Raw genomic sequence first — 18,509 nt, forward strand, 5'->3', positions numbered from 1 at the left:
AAAGAAAAATTGAAACATTTGTTTATAAAACTAGACTATTGAATGACACAAATGTACAATGGCTATATGAACAAATCATTAACCAGTATCTAGATAAATTAACACAAATTGAAGAAATAGAAATAGAATGGTTTAATATAAAAACGATACTAAATGCAGCAGCAAATGAAAGCTTAGGAAAGACCAAAAAATTCAATAAAAGAAAAAAACTGAAGATCTGGGATGATACAATCAAAGAAATAATCAAAAAGAAAAAAGAAGCCTATCACAAATGGTTAAGCAGTAAAAGATTAGAAGATGAAATAGAATATAAAAGAATAAGAGCCATAGCTAAAAGAGAAGTCAGAAAAAGACAGAGAATCATGGAATAAATTTGTTTCTAATTTAGAACATGATTTATATAAAATAAGACCCAATGTATATAAGATTTTGAAACACCTAAATGCAGATACCAAAGAAAACATAAAATTAAACACTGAATTGAAATTAGAAGAATTTCTAAATTACTACACAGAACTGTGGACAGACAAATATTTTAAAAAAGACAACTGGCAAACAATTAACGAAAACGAAAAGGAAATAACTGAAGAAGAATTAGAAATCAGCCTGAAAGAAACAAGAAATGGAAAATCACTTGGAGAAGATAAGCTAGGTTCAGAACTATATAAATACGCAGGAACAAGATTCAAAGAAGACTCTTATTATTTTTAAATAAAATTTCCTCAACTGGTATCCCCCAATAGAATGGAAAAAAGCAATTGTGATTCCTATCTTTAAGAAAGGTAGTAGAGATGACCCTAAAAACTATAGAGGTATCAGTATACTAAATTCATGTTACAAAATATACAGCAGAATCTTAAATAACAAACTAATGAAATATTCCGAAAACTGTATTCTAGAGGTACAAAATTAATTTAGAAACGGACGATCATGTATAGACCCAGCCTTCTGCCTAAAATTAATAATAGAGAAAAGAAGAGAATATAATTTAGAAACACATATTGCATTTATCGACTTTGAAAAAGCATTTGACAAAGTTAAAAGAAACATATTATTTAACATATTAAAAGAAAGACAAATACCAAATAATATCCTAAAAGCTGTCACAAGTATATATGAAAATAATCAAATACAAATAAGATTAAATCATGAGCTATCATATACAAGAGAGATAAACCAATGGGTCCGACAGGGATGTCCCCTCTCAGCAACTCTTTTTAATATCTACTTAAATGAAATAATAATAAAATGGAGTAAAAATTTACATCAAGGAATTAAACTAACACTCTCCTCTTTGCAGACGACCAAATAATAATTACAAATTCTGAAGATAACTTACAGAAAGCTATTTTAAATCTAAATGAGATATCCAAAGATTATGGTATGATAATATCAATGGAAAAATCAAAAACTATGGCCTTTTAAAGGACAATTTTTTAATATAACAGGAGTAATTTTTAATTACTCCTGTTATATTTAAAAATAACAGGAGTAATTAACTCTATATTTAAACCAAACCTAGTTCAAAAACAAACCAGTATACGATATATTAGCCCTACCGTTCTTAATGTATGGAAGCGAAATCTGGACAATAAAACAAAAAGACAAACAAAGATTAACAACAGCAGAAATGAAGTTTATGAGAAAAACTGCAAAGTATACCCTATTTGATCACAAAAGAAACGAAGATATTATGAAAGAATTAAACCAAGAACCAGTAATTGAAAAAAATTAAAAAATATAAACATAGATGGATGGAACACGTTCAAAGAATGAAAACAGAAAGATTACCAAAACAAGCCTTAAAGTACAAGCCATTAGGAAAAAGAAAACCAGGACGTCCTCTTAAACGATTCAACAATGACTTCTAAGGCCGGAACAGGCCATACTAGGCCTAAATCCTTGATAAGTATGATGATGATGATGATATCTATTGGCTTGTTATCAGCTTTGATAATTTACATGAAAATCAAGATCACATAGAAATTAATATCTAAACTTATCCCGCTCCCAATCTTCCCTTTCATGTTAGGCTCAATCGGTCATGGCCAAGCAACTTAGTTTTTTTTTTTTAGAAGACAATTTGACTTTTTTTGAGACAGGATCACTTCGTTTAAATGAAAAGCCCTAATTAAGATTCTTCGCGTTCTAGAAGAGAATCGAACCCAAGGTGTCATCTATATTGACTGAACTACTGATACTCTTTTTCCCTCCCGGAAGTTCGAGATTTTTCCATCCCTTAAAACAGCCAAACTGTGGAAAATCCACGCATTTAAGACAAACACGCTGACTTCATACCGTCTTAGTTGCTACGGTAATTCCAGTTGACTCAAGTAACATTGAGATGTAAAATTCCTTAAAAAAAAAAAAAAATCATCCTGCTTTATTATTTTTCTCTGGATTTTTTAAACAGTCACGCCAAAAATATTACGCTGCACCGCACAGTACAGTAGAGAGTTTCACGTTATGATATACTACTCCACACCCAGCATGATTCATAGACTTCACTACACTACCATGATGAAGTTTGTATGTCAGCTTTTACCGATCAACAATTTTCTATTTGCATGCCTAAGTATAAGGAACAAAAGTAAAAGTTCTAACTTGTTTTTAACGTTCAAGCTTGAATATGCTTATTTTCTTTCAGGTGATTATATGAATAACGCATTTCTATCATATTTACTGGTGAAGGAGACATCTTTTTGCCTGCAGTTTTTCACTTCTTAAAGGGTGGACGATATGTCCACCCTTAAGAAGTAATTCAAACACCTGCTTAGACCGAATAAATTCTCATAGGAATGAAGGCTTTCCTCCCTTATTCCACTCCAGATTCTCAGCCACCATCCAAGCCTTGGTTCTCGAAAAAGTGTGCCGCTGCTGTAAAAGAAAAAACCTCTACTTACCACAAATGGCTCAAAACCAAAACTCCAGCTGCCTACTCTACAACTCGCCACCATTGTAAAAGAATCATCACTAAGTCAAAATCAGACTTTGAAAGGGGGATACGTCCCACTGATAGTACCAAACCCTACATACATTATGTTTTTTTCCTATGATTTAATTTATAAATTGGGCATAGTAAGATTAACAATAACTAATAATAAAATAGAACAATTATAACATCATACTGTAATAAAAGTTATCTGAATCCGAATGAAATATTAGCAACCTCAGCTTACGTTTTTCTTATTATTTTATGAAGTCAAGAATTTTCACCTTTTCACTTAAAAGCACTTTACAGCTTCTTTTGGCATATCCAAATTGTCAGCATCACTACTCTTGTGCATTGGGGCAAATATTAAGGGAAATAAGGGTTACTTGAACACAAGCACCACAACAGTCGATCTCATAACCAAGAACTATTCAGAACGGCACAGATTTTAAACTTCATCATCAGATTCCTGACATGTACCCTCAAGGGGTGTACAGAATATTATGATAGTGTTGTGTCCTGAATAAACCAAGAAAAAGAAATACCATTTAATTATTCAGGAACAACTCTCTTTAAAAATAGGCAGAGAATGTGGTGTGTTGGCTATATATAAACTGGAAATGTATATATATGTATATAACACTAAGATAGGAGTAAGAAATTATTTAACTAATGAAAGAAAATTGTAAGACCTAACCTATTATGTGTAAGGGTCTGATAGAGAAATTATTTAATGTATTGAATTAATTTAAGAACCCCATTTTATGTGTTATAAGACAGAAAAACCGTCCAGTGTTATGTGTGCTGGGGGGTGGGGGAGAGAAATTATGAGAAAGAGAAACTAGAGCGTTTTCTAAGAAAACACGGCAAGCGCACGTGCAATGTAGAGGAAGGAGCTGGACGCCAACGTGACTGCGTTGGCGGGCATCGCGATATACAAGAAACGCCAGGAAGGGCATGAAAACAAAAAGGTCAAGCACACCCCACTCGAGGCTTTTTGGTTCTTGTTTTCTGACCTCTCGGACGTTGGTCCAGTCCGCCCCTACGGAGAAGTTCCAGGCTGGCCGTGGAAAGTATGAGTCGTCTGTTGCAGCATATGGAATAGGGCAAGTTATTTCTTTGGACTAGGACAGCTATGCAATATCATGCGACGGAAGAACCAAGTGGATACCATCCGTTCTGGCTAAGCTCCTGAACCGTATCACCTTTCCTGCTGAGAATCTGGCTGTAGTTGTCGAAGGTAACCAGATGAGCAGCAGACTGAGAAGCCTTGATGCCCAGACAAGGCACAAGAAAGGAACGAGTATCATTTCAGAGACAGTAATGTAGATTCTTGTGTTATATTTTCCAGTTAAGGAATTGTGTGTTTTTCAAAGAACATTTTGTGTAGTGGACTTATATGGAACTTTAGGAACTGTCTCCAACTTGGCATAGACCCATCGTTGTTTGAGAACTGTCTGTCTAGAAGGGCTCTATTTATTTTGTATGAATTAATTGTGTTATGTTAAGTGATATAACTAGTGACCACGTGAGCGTAGAATGAGTGATAACTTGTGATGAGATAAGGTTAAGCTACATATAGAGGTGGTCCAAGCAAATTTGTTCATGTATTTCATTAGTAGTAATGAACCAGAGATCTTACTAAAATTTGATTCAGATCACCTAGTAATAAGACTTTCATGTATCATTTCTTTAATTAATAAATATGTTTCTTAGTACCTGTCTGATCTGGTTTAGTATATGAATTCAAACAGCCACTCATAAAAATATTATTGAACTTAGCGGGAAGAACCCACGTGTATAATTTAATAAAGCGGACCACAACTGTATACAAGAATATAGTGAACAGAAGTTAGATATTTATTGTAGTTTAGTTGCTGTGTATCATTCTGAGAGAGCCATCCTGGATAACAGTCTCATCTATCCTCAGCATTGGCTGGCGCAGTGAAAAAATAAATTTGTCAATGCTTATCAGGTGGACTGTCTCAGAAGATATGTTTAATGGCCACGTCTCATTCTAGGACAAAACCCTAATCATTAAGTATCCTACACGTGATTAAACTTAAGAGCGGCCAAAGATTTTGTTTGTTTAAAAGGGGGAAAGATTTAAGAGAACGAGTTAAATATAGATTAACTTTAAAGGCATAAAAGGGAAAAATATAGAACAAGAATAAAATAACAAAGTACTACATGAAAAACTTACATCATTACTAACTTCCTATCAACAATTTTCCTCCAAATCAATCTGTTACCTGTCAAGACTCCAACATTATCAGATCTTATATTTCTATCATCTAAAGCACTTTGTACCGTATCAATCCATCTATATCTTGGTCTTGCTCTGGGTCATTTTCCTGCTAACCTGGCAGAGAACACTTGTTTTGCTAATCTTTCCTAACTTGCCAAGACGTATATATATGTACACACCTACGTCCAGGTTACCATGGATGCGAAGTGCATAGTAAAATTGCAATACCATTGATATTACATTGAAATATATGATGGATACAAAGTGTAGAGGAGTGATGTATTTTATCCATATTGATGGCAACGTGGTTAAAGACAAAAATAAGAAATGCAGCAATTTCTTATTTTTGTCCTATTCATCTCCATGAATACATCTACATGTAGATGTATTCATGTTTGCAATCTGCTTGAGGAATTTCTATGAAATTTCTGCCAACATGAACATATTGACTATTTCCTGATGAATACCTTGTTTCAGACAGATGCATCAGGAAATATTCAAGTATGAAATGCTATTTAATTTAAGAAGCTAACCTGCATCCTTGCATTTGTAAAAATACCAAAGAGGTAACAAAAAATCACTGCATCTCATATCTAACAAAATTTTTAAAGAACATTCAACAAATATTAGATAAATCTATCACACTGAAAGGGCTCAGCTTTGAATTTTTTTTTTAAAAAGTATTTTTTTATTAAAATATAAATGTACAGTTACATTTATACTTGAAAGCATAAAATTATTACTTACAAGTGAGTGCATGCACTCATACAAACACATGGCTATCGTCAAAAATTAATTTCAGTATAAATACCAATATGCAAATAAATAAAAAAAAATCATGAATACCAAAACACAGAAGTAATGCATATAATGAAAGAAAAAAATCTGTAATTTTTTGACTAGACTGTTGGTATACCCAAATATTACTGGGTATACCAAACTGATACACTAACAAAACCAATCTTATTACAATTCAAAATAAAAAGGAGAATAAATTTATGTAAATAAATTTTTTATTTACATAAACAATGTAAATAAAAAAGTTGCACAACCATTAATGTCTGAAGAGATTTATCATCAAAGAAAATAAATAACTGATGTTAGCTTACATACTGATCTGATGCACAAAATATCTAATTTATCTAAATATAAAATTTAGATATTTTATTTATAAAATATCTAAAATATCTTATTAATCTAATTTCAAATTCTCAGCTAATACATCGTATCAGTTAATACCTATATTTAACTGGTCTGATTTTTGGTTTGATTTTCATAATTTTTGGCACCTATAAAATGTGTTAATTTCTGTACATGGACATTAAAATTTGCTCTAGTTAAATATTCTAAAAGTTAGTGATCTACATTTTTAATATTTTTGCATTTGAAAACTTAAGCTTACATAAAGCTGCTTCTCTACTTCTTTTACCATATCTGAATATGGTAAAAATGTTGTTGCTGCTAGCTATCATCCAAATGCAGACAGTTCCCATTTAATGAATAATTATTTTTTTCAGAAGGAAAACTTAAGTTTTCTTTTAAAGATATTAAATAATTTTGGTACTCTATACAATAAAATACTGACACATTTATTAAATGAATCCAACTTCCATTACATATGTGTCAGATTTATAAAATAATTTATATAGCATATGGGTGTTCAATTAATTTAGTTAACTGATTAATTTGATTATTTTGAAATTGAAAGCATTTTTTATTTAATTGATAGAATTTAATATTTCCAACACATGAGTGGAAATTATGATTTCCATTATACATGTGTTCTGTGAGCCTATGAGGTTTAGATATGAGTTAAAAGAAAGACTCAAATTGTGAGTTGACAATGATATAGAAAGCAGTGTACAAGCCATAAAATCTTACTGCTTATAGTAAGCAGATTGCATGTTGGTGCTATCAGCATTCCTTGAAATATTTCCAGCAGTTATGAAATAATTTTCCATAACTGCATGACCATTAACTGAATGAAATTAATGCAACAGTGAGAAGTAAACAGTAATATGTAGCAAAAATTTATTCACTGTATTGTTTACTCTTAATAACACAATAATAAACAGTAATATTAAATTACTGTTCATACTCAGTATTCTACTTATAACTGAAAAAATATTTTGTAGTTCATCCATTATACATTTAAAATAATTAACCACTTTTTTGGAGGTGACTTTGAACTCTCTCCATTTAATAGTAACTATTCTTATTTTATATTGTCATACTATATTGTCATTTAACAGAAAGGACTTATTTCTGCATGCATCATTAATACTCATAGTGATCAGTTTCAGCCTCTCATTGTAACTGCAAACATTCTTCTTTATATAAATAAAGAAATAAATACAGAGAATTATATTCCTATAAATTAAAAAGTTGAAAGGGAATAAAAAATGTAAACTGTTACTTGTATTAAACAGCATATATATAAGCATCACCAAATATTTCACATTCCTTATTCATTCCACCATGAATGACAATAAAAAACTGACTTGGTGACTTGGATTTCTTAGATTGATTTTCAAACTCTGCTTGTTCAGAACCTAAATTGGAAGAGAGAAAAAAAAATTATATATACATACACAAACATGTACAGAATGAGTCAAAAATCTTTGCAAAAATTTGGAACCTGTTCAGCAAAACAAAATAAAGACACTTAAGTACACAGGTAAAGAAACATTTACTTCCTAAGATAATGATACAGTGCAGTGCAGTGTAATAATTGTCAAGTGGCTACTCTTGCCAACTAGCATTCAATGTATATGTTCAAGAACAGAGCTTACATTTGAAGAACTGAGTGATGTGACAATTTAACTAGCATATGATAAATGTTATGCTGTGCAATACTGTGCACATATTCATCATCATCAAATTCCTGCCATGTACCCTCAAGGGGTGTACAGGATATGATAGAACTACATGAAAAAAATTACATCATTATTAATTTCCTATCTACAATTTTCCTCCAAATCAGTCTGTTACTTGTCAAGACTCCAACATTATCAGATCTTATATTTCTATCATTTAAAGCACTTTGTACCATATCAATCCACCTATATCTTGGTCTTCCTCTGGGTCGTTTTGCTGCCAACCTGGCAGAGAACACCTGTTTTGCTAATCTTTCCTCGTCCATTCTGTTTAAGTGACCATACCACCTGAGATTAACTCTGCTAACGCATTCCTGGATGCAGACAATGTCAAGTTCTTTCCTAATATCCTCATTTTTAATATGATACTGCCATTGATGCCATCTGTTCACACCTATAATCTTTCTCAGGAGTCTCATATCTGTGGTCTCTAGTCTTTGGTCAAGTGTTTTACTTCTGACCCAGCTCTCAGATCCATAAGTTAAAACTGGTTTGAACACTGTCTTGTATACAGCTAATTTAGTATTCCAACTAATTTCTCTCTTATTCCATACAAATTTATTCAATTGACTTCCCACCATACCGGCTTTGCTGATTCTGTTGTCTATTTCTATATTTAATTTACCATCTTCAGTAAAAATCGTGCCTAAATAGCTGAAATGTTTTACTTGTTCCACAGGTTCTCCATTCACAACACAGTTGACATTTTCAATGATTTTGCCTATTTTCATTGCTTTTGTCTTTTTAATGCTGACCTTCATACCATATCTATTACAACAGCTATTCAATTTAGTCAGAGAATCTTGCAGACTTGTAGCGGATTTATTTAGAAGTATAATATCATCCGCATAAAGCAAAGCGCTGACATTAACATCTCCAATTTTGATATCATGTTTAATACCACTTTCCTTCATAATGTGATCCATATAGATAATGAATAACAGAGGGGATAATGTACATCCTTGTCTCACACCAGATTTAACATTAAACCATCTTCCTGTACTTCCTTCAATTCTAACTGCTGACTTACAACTCAAGTAAAGACTGAGTATTGCTTGATATAATGCCCCATTGACACCATATAACTGCAGCGTATTGAATAGCTTCTCTCTTGGCACCTTGTCATATGCCTTTTCCAGATCTACAAAACTTAAATACAGATCTTTGTTATATTCCCATGCTTTTTCAACTATTTGTCGTAAAGTGAAGATCTGATCCTGACAGCCTCTATTTGGCATGAATCCAGCTTGCTCTTCACCAAGCTTTTCTTCCAAAATTCTTCTCAACCGTTTCTCAAGTAAAGTTGCATAGATCTTGCCAGGAACACTCAGTAGGGAAATACCTCTGTAATTCTCACATTCAGTTTTATTTCCCCTTTTTATAAATGGGTACTATGAGAGCTCTCCTCCAATCATCTGGAATTCATTCTTCTGTCCAGGCTTTCTGAACTATGCAGTGCAGCCATTGTAAGACTCTTATACCACCATACTTCAGCATTTCTGGTCAAATATCATCTACTCCTGCTGCCTTTCCACATTTCAAGCCTTTGATGGCTTTTTCTACTTCAAGTATGGATATGTATTCCTGACTGCATGCCTAGTCAGTGTTTTTTTACCACTGTGCTGTCATCACTGCTTGTTTCATTTAGCAGTTTTTCAAAGTAATTACTCCATACTTCAAGGATATCTTTTTCTCCCGTTTTCATGTCACCTTTATCATCTCTAATTCCTTTTACAGCACTCTTTCCTCCATTCTTAAGCTTCAACAACCTCCAGAATATTTTGCTACCTTCTTGATATTTATTTTCTATATTCTTGCCGAAGTCCTGCCATGACTTTTGTTTAGCTAGTTTTACACAGTGTTTAGCATTCTTGCATTTGTCTCTATATTCTCTAAGAACACAAGCTGACTTATTTGACAGGAACTTTTGGTATGCTTTCTTCTTTTTCTTCAGTGCCTCTTTAACTTCCTGTGTCCACCAGGGAGTTCTAATTTTTTTTATCCTTACAGACAACCTCACCACATGCCTCTCTGGCAAAATCAATCAATGTTTTCTTCAGAGTTTGCCACTGAATCTCCAAGGTTTGATTCCTGTTCTCAAACTCTTTCATTTTCTTTTCAATAATCTTTCTGTATTTTAGTCTACAGTTGACATCTGAGAGCTGCTCAACTTTTATTTGCTTTATAACTTTCTTACATCATTCTTTTCAATATGAAATTCAATTTTATCCTGGTAAAGTCTAAATGGTGATCACTTTCAATTTCAAATCCTCTGTACACTCTGGTGTCCTGCACCAGAAGGAAAACATCACTATCAACAATAACATAGTCAATGAGACTTTTCTTATTCCTAGCCTCTTCTCTCCATGTGAATTTGTGCACATTTTTATGTTGGAACATGGTGTTAGTAATAACCATGTCCATGTGCTGAGCAGAAATCCAACAGATATTTGCCATTATTATTAGCTTTGCTCTTTTCTCCAAATTTTCCCAAAATATTTTTGTATGTCTCACAATAATTTCCTACTCTGCTATTTAGATCCCCAACAAGGACCAACTTTTCATTTTTCATTGTGTCAGTTGCTTTTTCTAAAGCCTCAAAAAATTCCTCCACTTCTACCTTAGTAGAACCTTCTGTGGGACCATAGGCACAAATAAGTCTCATCGTCCAGTTCCCCATTCTCATATTTGCCCACATTACTCTACTCGAGACTGACTGCCATTCAAGAAGATTAGCCTCTTATTTTGTGTTGAATACTATGGCTACTCCTTCTTTTCCTTGATTGTCATTGCCTGAATATAACATTTGTATTTATTGCTTAGAAAGATCTCACCAGTTTTGGACTTTTTTGTTTCAGTCACCCCTATTATGTCGATCTGGTACTTATCTAATTCCTCAGCTAGCTCCATTTCTTTGCCATTCAGGCTTCTTACGTTGATAGTACCGATCTTTAACTCTGGTGATGTTGAGTTGGGGTTTATTTTCAGATTTGTTCCACTAGCTGACTTTTCGCTGTTAACCCTGGTTCACTCGCGAAAACAACAGGGGCCTTGTTTAACCGGGCGACGCCCCAGCCGACATGAAATTTTGTCATGTTGTACCATCATTCTATATTTTGGTTTAACCAATAAGAATACAATTTGGTCGGCTAAATCCCAAATTGCCAGCTCATCTTCGTCCATTCAGTATCCAAGTAGATACCCAACAGGGTGCACCACGAAAAGGTGAAGATTGGAGATTAGGTCAGAAGCCCTGGTCGGTTCTCCACATTCCTTTAAAGGCTATGTGGAGGTCTCCTCTCAGTTATACAGCTTTGACCCTTAAGCACCCCGTGCACATATTCTGGGTTTCATAATTTTTCGGTTTGTTCCCATTACAGTAATCATTCAACATTGCTCAAATACTATATATAAAAGATTACTCAAGTATTAATAAAAATCATCTAATGCCTTCCTTTTCTCTGAAGGGGAGGAGAATATATAGAACTATTTTTATTCCTAATTTTGTTTTTCTAGAAATCAGTATGCAGCTGCTCTCCATCCTCAGCTGTCACTAGTGCTTCAGCTAAGGATTTTATATAATGATTTGTAGACTTATGGGTTAAGAGAGCTAGCAGCAGACAACTGCCACTATCTCATGTTCCTGACCTTGTTACTGGCATTACTATGTGAAATAATGCAAGTGAGGTCTATGGTCAATTTTCTACAATGTGAAAAAATCTGCATTTCCAGGAGGAAAATGGTATACTTAGCTGTAAGAAAGAATCATTTGGGAACCAACTGAAAATAGAGTGTAGACAAAATTCTTTTAGTCAACAGCTAAAATTAAATATATAATGGTTTCTACTTCTCATGTAGTGTTATGAAGTTAAAAACTACACATGCTAAAGTATAACTAAACTAAACTATGAGTCAAGGTTTCCATGGCTTTAAATGTCCATACTTATTTTGTCTCAAGATCACCACCTACAACTTATTACATAGAAAAATATTTAATTACCTGTTTTGTACATCATCTTGTCATGTACATCTTCAGATTAGATACATTGAGAGAGAGAGAGAAGTATTAACAAAGAGATCTCTAAATTAACAAGTGTTATACAATAAATGAATGAATATTGCACTCTGTCTTCTCACAGAATACAACTTTCAGTTGTTCAAAAAAAAGTAAACAAATTCCTCCTTTCTTCTTATCCTCTTGTCACATGTAGCAACTACCATATCCAGGCAGATCTGAACGCAGCATCAAGATGTCAGACATGTGGCTCACTACTGTGATGTGCTGCAACTTCTCTCATAGCCTAATTCATTAATGTCTTTGATATATGCTGATCACAGCTGGTTTAAGATGAGATCTTGGTTTTTATTTCATTGGGTTAGATATCATATCATTTCACTAGCTCTTTAAATCTGAAATAATTATAGTTGTTGAATTCTATGTAAGGCATTTTTGTAAGTCGCCAAAGTACTAGATGCTTTTCTTTAGTGGTGATATACTCATTTCTTCTCCACATCTTTGATAAGTGATTTCTCCAGAATGGCCTGCCCATCCAACATAACAGATAATTTTGTACACCCATGGTTGTATAAGAGGGAGATGAGGTTGTTTTGATGATCTTAGCATCATGGACATATGATGCATGAGGGCAACTTTTCAACTTATAAGTCGTATTGATAGAGAATTTTTACTATATGTAGGGTAAAGAAATGGCACATTTGTAGTTGTCTTGTTGGTATATATGTGCTGGAACATTTAAGATGTTATTGATAGTTTTGAGATTGTATCCATTTGTATGTCTTTATGATATGTTATTTCTTCTTATCTTTTGTTGTCATTACTGGCTATTGTGAAGGCTCTGTCTTAGTTTTTAACGATGCTTCGTTTTTGAGTAGGATGGTTATGGGATGTAATGTAATGTACATTCCAGTGTTGAGCTGTTTTCTGTAGACTTCAAACAAAAGATTGCTTCTGATGTGAATTGGATTTTTTGGTTTAAGTTGTTGAGGAATTCTGTAAAATTGTTGAGAGATTTCTTTAGAGCTTGGCCAAATGACAAAAATGCGAATATACTGAAACCACAGTCTGGATTTAGTATAGTATATATTCACCAAATGCAGTGAAATGGACACATTCATGACTAGGCCTTCTTTCTGTTGAAGAAAGTTGAAGTTGAAGAAAGTGTTTCCTAGGCAACATTCAAAGATAGCATCTAATGAGAAAAATATCTTCTAAGATTTAGTATGACATATCTTGGAAAACAGGATTGTGATGTCTAAACTCATCATGATGTCTATAGGATCCATTTATTAATTTAGAAATCACACTTTTAATACTTTTTTTTTAATTTGTATTTAATCTAAAGATGTACATGACAAGATGTATGAAACTAGTAATTAAATATTTTTCTTTCTAATATGTGGTGCTTTCCAGACAAAAATAAGTATATAACTATATCTAAAGATAATTTAGATTCTAAATAACTATAATTAAGGTTGGAGGATGTTGTTTATTATTTTAACAGTATAATAGAACACAGAAACTAAGTAAATAATTAATTTATTAACTTGATGCTGATATTTCGCTGGTATTATAACCAGCATCTTCAGAGCACAAAAACACTGTTTGTCACAATACGCGAGACTAAAACAACATGGTGTACTTAAACAAAATTGTAGCAGCAACACAAAGACTAGAGTCCTGATTTTGGCGCCCTCTATCTGAAAAAAAAACGCTATCATATATTACTAGAGTCCTAGAAAAGTGCTAGTTTTTTCTTAATATGACTGTCTCCCAGATCTTCGGCAAGTTAATACAGCCATATTTGTTGAGATTTGGAGTGTGTTTTAGGGCTTCTGTCGCCTCTAAGAACAATCTCTCTGATTTATATGGGTTTCTGTGTAGTACTTTTGTGTTTTTCCAGTTGATCCTGTGTGCAGGGGTATCCAGAGCATGGTCTGTTAGGCATGACTTCCCATAATGATAATTCCGGATGTATCGTTTATGTTCGCTGATGCGGATATTCACAGTTCTTCCTGTTTGACCGTAGTAGGCTTAATTGCATGAGCAGGGTACTTGGTAGACTCCTGGATGTGATAAAGGAGGAATGCTGTCCTTGGGTGAGCGGATGAGGGTGGCTAATTTGCTACATAATAGGTAATATGATGGCTAAAGGCCTGATGGCTACGGCTATGATGGCTGAAAATGATGGCTAAAGGAAAGGTGTGTAAGAAGAGAAACTTTCATAATCACACAGTTAATGTGAAATATCAGCATCAAGTTAATAAATTAATTATTTACTTAGTTTCTGTGTTCTATTATACCGTTAAAATAATAAACAACATGTTCGACGAACACATAAGTCTGTCCACACGTTTAAGGTTGGAGGATGTAATTTTTGATTTTTAATGACATCACAAGAAACCATAGGAAAAAAAAAAGGCAATTATTCAGAAGAATTAACATTATTCAGGTGGGAAGGAGTGATCACGATCACATATGGAATTATGCTGACCACATGAAATTGTATACACTGCTTAGAAGAAGTTGATTAAAACACATAATAATGTAGTATTCTAACAGGAAATTTGGAAAACCACTGAAAGATACCAGGGTATCAGAAAATGCTTTAATAAAGGATAAGCGCTCTAGAGTTGCAAGCAGACAACTGATAAAGTCTTCATATTCAGGGAAAGATGACTCAAGTTACAACTTGGTGAGTACATTAAATGAGAAGGAAAAGGATTCCATTAAAAAGGATCCTTACCTATTTAAGTTTGGAATATTTTAAATAAGTTAGTTCATTAGGACATAACCATAAATTTTCCAGGTAAACAAGTATCTCTTGTTTACCTGGAGCCAGGATAAGATATTTAATGTTACCTGAAAGGAAAATGAAAGGAATTCTAAGATGTTTATGATAAGGAGATAAAATGCTTTAAAAGTAAAAATGAAACCTTAACTATGTTAGTCTTAGCTGATACATCTCTTAGACATATAAACTAGAAAATGATGGCTAAAGGAAAGGTGTGTAAGAAGAGAAACTTTCATAATCACACAGTTAATGTGAAGGTTATGCTAATGGTACTGAGACAAAAGAATTTTTAGAAAAATAATACATAAATCTTGAAGAAAAGTATTTTCTACAGAAAAATCTGTAGAAAATGACATCTTCACTGACGTCTAGAAAAACATGCTACTAAATTACACCTTTGTTTAATCCACATTATGCAGTGTCATATAAAGTAACACATTTGAATGAAATGAAACAATTATAAACATTGCAGACTTACTTGAAAACAAGCATTCATTACGTTTACCTTGGGTTTTTTGTTATATGTTAAAGATACCAAGAAATTATATACTTGGTTTTAATCCTTTTCCCAAGAAGGCAAAACAATGTTTTGTGCATGAAATATATTCATGTCTGAGCTACTTGTATATAGAGGCTAATGACTTCACATTATTTGTCTTAGTATGTATCCCATAATGCAAAGTACCCCCCCCTTTAGGATGTGTATAATACTATGCATAATGAGAAGAGTCAATACCCAGATCGGTTTTGACCTTTGAGGTCTTCTACATTTTCCCCTCATCTAGAGTTTTTTATTAATAAGGTCAAGAACCTTTTGGCTACTTGTATATGAGATATGACTTCTGCATTACTTCAACCTTGGTATCTTTCCTGGGCCTCATCATTACCCAGGAGATACTAAGACAAGTGATGTGAAGTCATTAACTTCTATACATGAGTTGCCCCAGTCCTGAAAATACTTCAGGTGCAAATTTTGTTTGCTTACACTTGGATAAAGGATTAAACCAAGAATATAATTTCTTAGTATCTTTAATTTATACATGCCAATACATGGCATCTACAACTTCCTGCAGATCCCCTGGTCTCTAGCAGCACCAAACCGTATTTTGCACTATTTGTCTCTATCTCACACTAGACAGCCTCAAATGAACAATCTTCCTCAGACCTGAAATTCTCTTTAACTTCTAATTTTGTTGGTTGTAATTCTTCAGCTATCATCAGCAATACCCCACCTCCTGTCCTGTTCCTTCTAACCTCCCTGAAAATACATTACACCCCTTGTGTAATGTCATTACCAATCCATTCTAATTGGAAAACTGAAATCCCATTTGGCATTGCATAATCATTACAGTACACATGCTCATTTATCACAGGGGTGGCCAGATACATGCTTGTTTTCATCCTCTCTAATAACTAGTTTTGCACTACCACACTCTCACTAAATAACACTTTCTCCAAACAACTCCAAAACCATTTAAATGTAGTCTGTCGGGCATATAAGTCCTTTTGTCCATCAAATTCACTCCATACATCAATAAATTGCACACCATTCCTCCTGTACATCTGCTCATTGACAACCATTGCCCTTCGTCTCAGTTCTGTCCTATCATACTGAGACAGCAGACGTACAATCTTTACTTTCTTACTCTTCATTTTTGCTTCCACTACAACTTTTTCATATCTTTTCTCATTGCATATTTCTCACCTTTCAAATCATTTGTGCCAGCCAAAACAATTAACTCATTCACTTCTTCTTCTGCATACTTATAAAAAAGGATTAAACTAAATTTATTATATTGCATACTTATAGCTTCACTAACGTCCTTTATCTTCACACCTGGAAAACATGCTTTCGTCACTTTCTCATACAATACTATCGCTTTTCTCCCAATTTCTCATACTGTTATGCATTTCCCTATTCACTCTTTCTTTCTTTCTCTGTCTTGTACCACAAGCCAATTGTTTCTCCAGTTGCTTGAGCTCATGTTTTGTCCTGTGAAGGAGTCCAAGTAAGTGTGCAATTGGTTTTATGGCTAGTATCTCATTATCCACATTATTAATTTCAAGCACTACTTTCAAACTCTCATTTGTATTTTGTGTACTATCATTCCCTCTTTCTGCTACATTCTCCACAGCACTTTGATAATCCTGTTTCATATTCATAATATCAGTCATATAAATTAAAGATACCAAGAAATTATATACTTGGTTTAATCCTTTATCCAAGTGTAAGCAAACAAAGTTTTCACCTGAAGTGTTTCCAGGACTGAGGCAATTCATATATAGAAGCTAATGACTTGACATCACTTGCCTTAGTATCCCATAATGCAAAGGACATATCCTTACAGACATGTATAATGCTATGCATTATGGGAATAGCTTCTATATATGAATTGCCCCAGTCCTGAAAATACTTCAGGCACAAACTTTGTTTGCTTGCATTTGGATAAAGGATTAAACTAAGTATATAATTTCTTGGTATCTTTAATTTATAGTATAACCAAGTGAAAAAACTTCCAACAACTATTTCTAATCAAGAGTAATTTAATAATAAGGTGCGATACCTTTTGGCTACTTGTATATGAAAATATGATTTCTGCATTACTTCAACCTTAGTATCATCTCTGGATCTGGCTTCCACTGACGAGATCTTGGTTTTCGGCAAGATAAGTATTTTGGTTTTCTTTTGTTTGTTTTTAACTTTAATTTATTTTACTGGTGCTAGCACTGGTTTCTTTTAATAAATATTTTAGGATTGCTGGTAGTGCAGTTAACATCTGCATTACAGGATTACTTTTAGCGGTATCATGGCTTCCATTTATAGTAGCTCAAACAAACATTTGCTGGTGGTGGTGTAGAATTATTTCTGTATCAAGGAATTATTTTATTCTCAGTTTCACGACTGCAAGTTTTTTCTTCAATTAAAAGCAGAGGTTATAGTCTTTTTTTCCCACTTGAGATAATGGGACCAATTCCTCCAAGAGTGCTAACTCTAGGAATTGAAATTCCCGATGCATAGAAGTGAGATGGGTAACTAAGGTTTTAAAAGAGATAGTTGGCGCAAACAAGATTTATTCTTTCACCCCTTACGGCAGAGGAAAATATTTAATTGTAGTTAAAGATGTGGAAACAAGAGACAAACTATTACAGGATTTTACTTTCGAAGGCAGCACAGTTATTCCTGTAATGGTCGGGAGCCAGTAAAAATAGTAAAAATCGAAAGATTTCTGATGGAATATAAAGAGAATAGTAGTGAAATTCTTATACAGACATTTTCGAAATGAGTCAAGATTAGTAATATACGAAAGGGTTTGTCAAGTGAAGATCCAAATTGGTTTTCTGGTGATGTCACCTTCACAATGGATATGAAGATGCCTGTATCAAATTTTGTCAACATCGGTACAACCTGAGTTATGGTAAACCATCCCGGAGTACAACATCAATACCTGCATTGCAGTTCATACAATCACTTGGTAACTTCCCCAAATCTAAATGTTTCAAAAGCGTAGAGATCGGACATATCGCTAATCAGTGCCTCAAACCGTGTCAGAAATGCGAAAGTTCTGAACACCGCGTTAACACCTGGTCCTTTTAGAACTTTCGCAGAAAGAGTGGCAGTTCCTGTAGAGCCAATTAGAACA

The 18,509-nt window shown here is 33.6% G+C and overlaps 1 protein-coding gene across 1 annotated transcript in view; it reads right to left on the reverse strand.

The window, feature by feature from the left end:
* Positions 1–5,866: 5,866 nt before the first annotated feature.
* Positions 5,867–18,509, reverse strand: part of LOC150103738 (rab9 effector protein with kelch motifs-like) — a 75,113-nt gene continuing 62,470 nt past the window's right edge. Inside the window, exon 5 of the mRNA XM_090396517.1 lies at positions 5,867–7,732. Within this exon, the coding sequence (XP_090252643.1) occupies positions 7,602–7,732 (131 nt within the window). The 3' untranslated portion in view covers positions 5,867–7,601. The remainder of the gene's footprint in view (positions 7,733–18,509) is intronic.

Source organism: Typopeltis vanoorti, chromosome 8, assembly GCF_054136105.1.
Source record: "Typopeltis vanoorti isolate ZY-2024b chromosome 8, IOZ_Tvanoo_1.0, whole genome shotgun sequence".
NCBI classification, from domain to species: domain Eukaryota; kingdom Metazoa; phylum Arthropoda; class Arachnida; order Uropygi; family Thelyphonidae; genus Typopeltis; species Typopeltis vanoorti.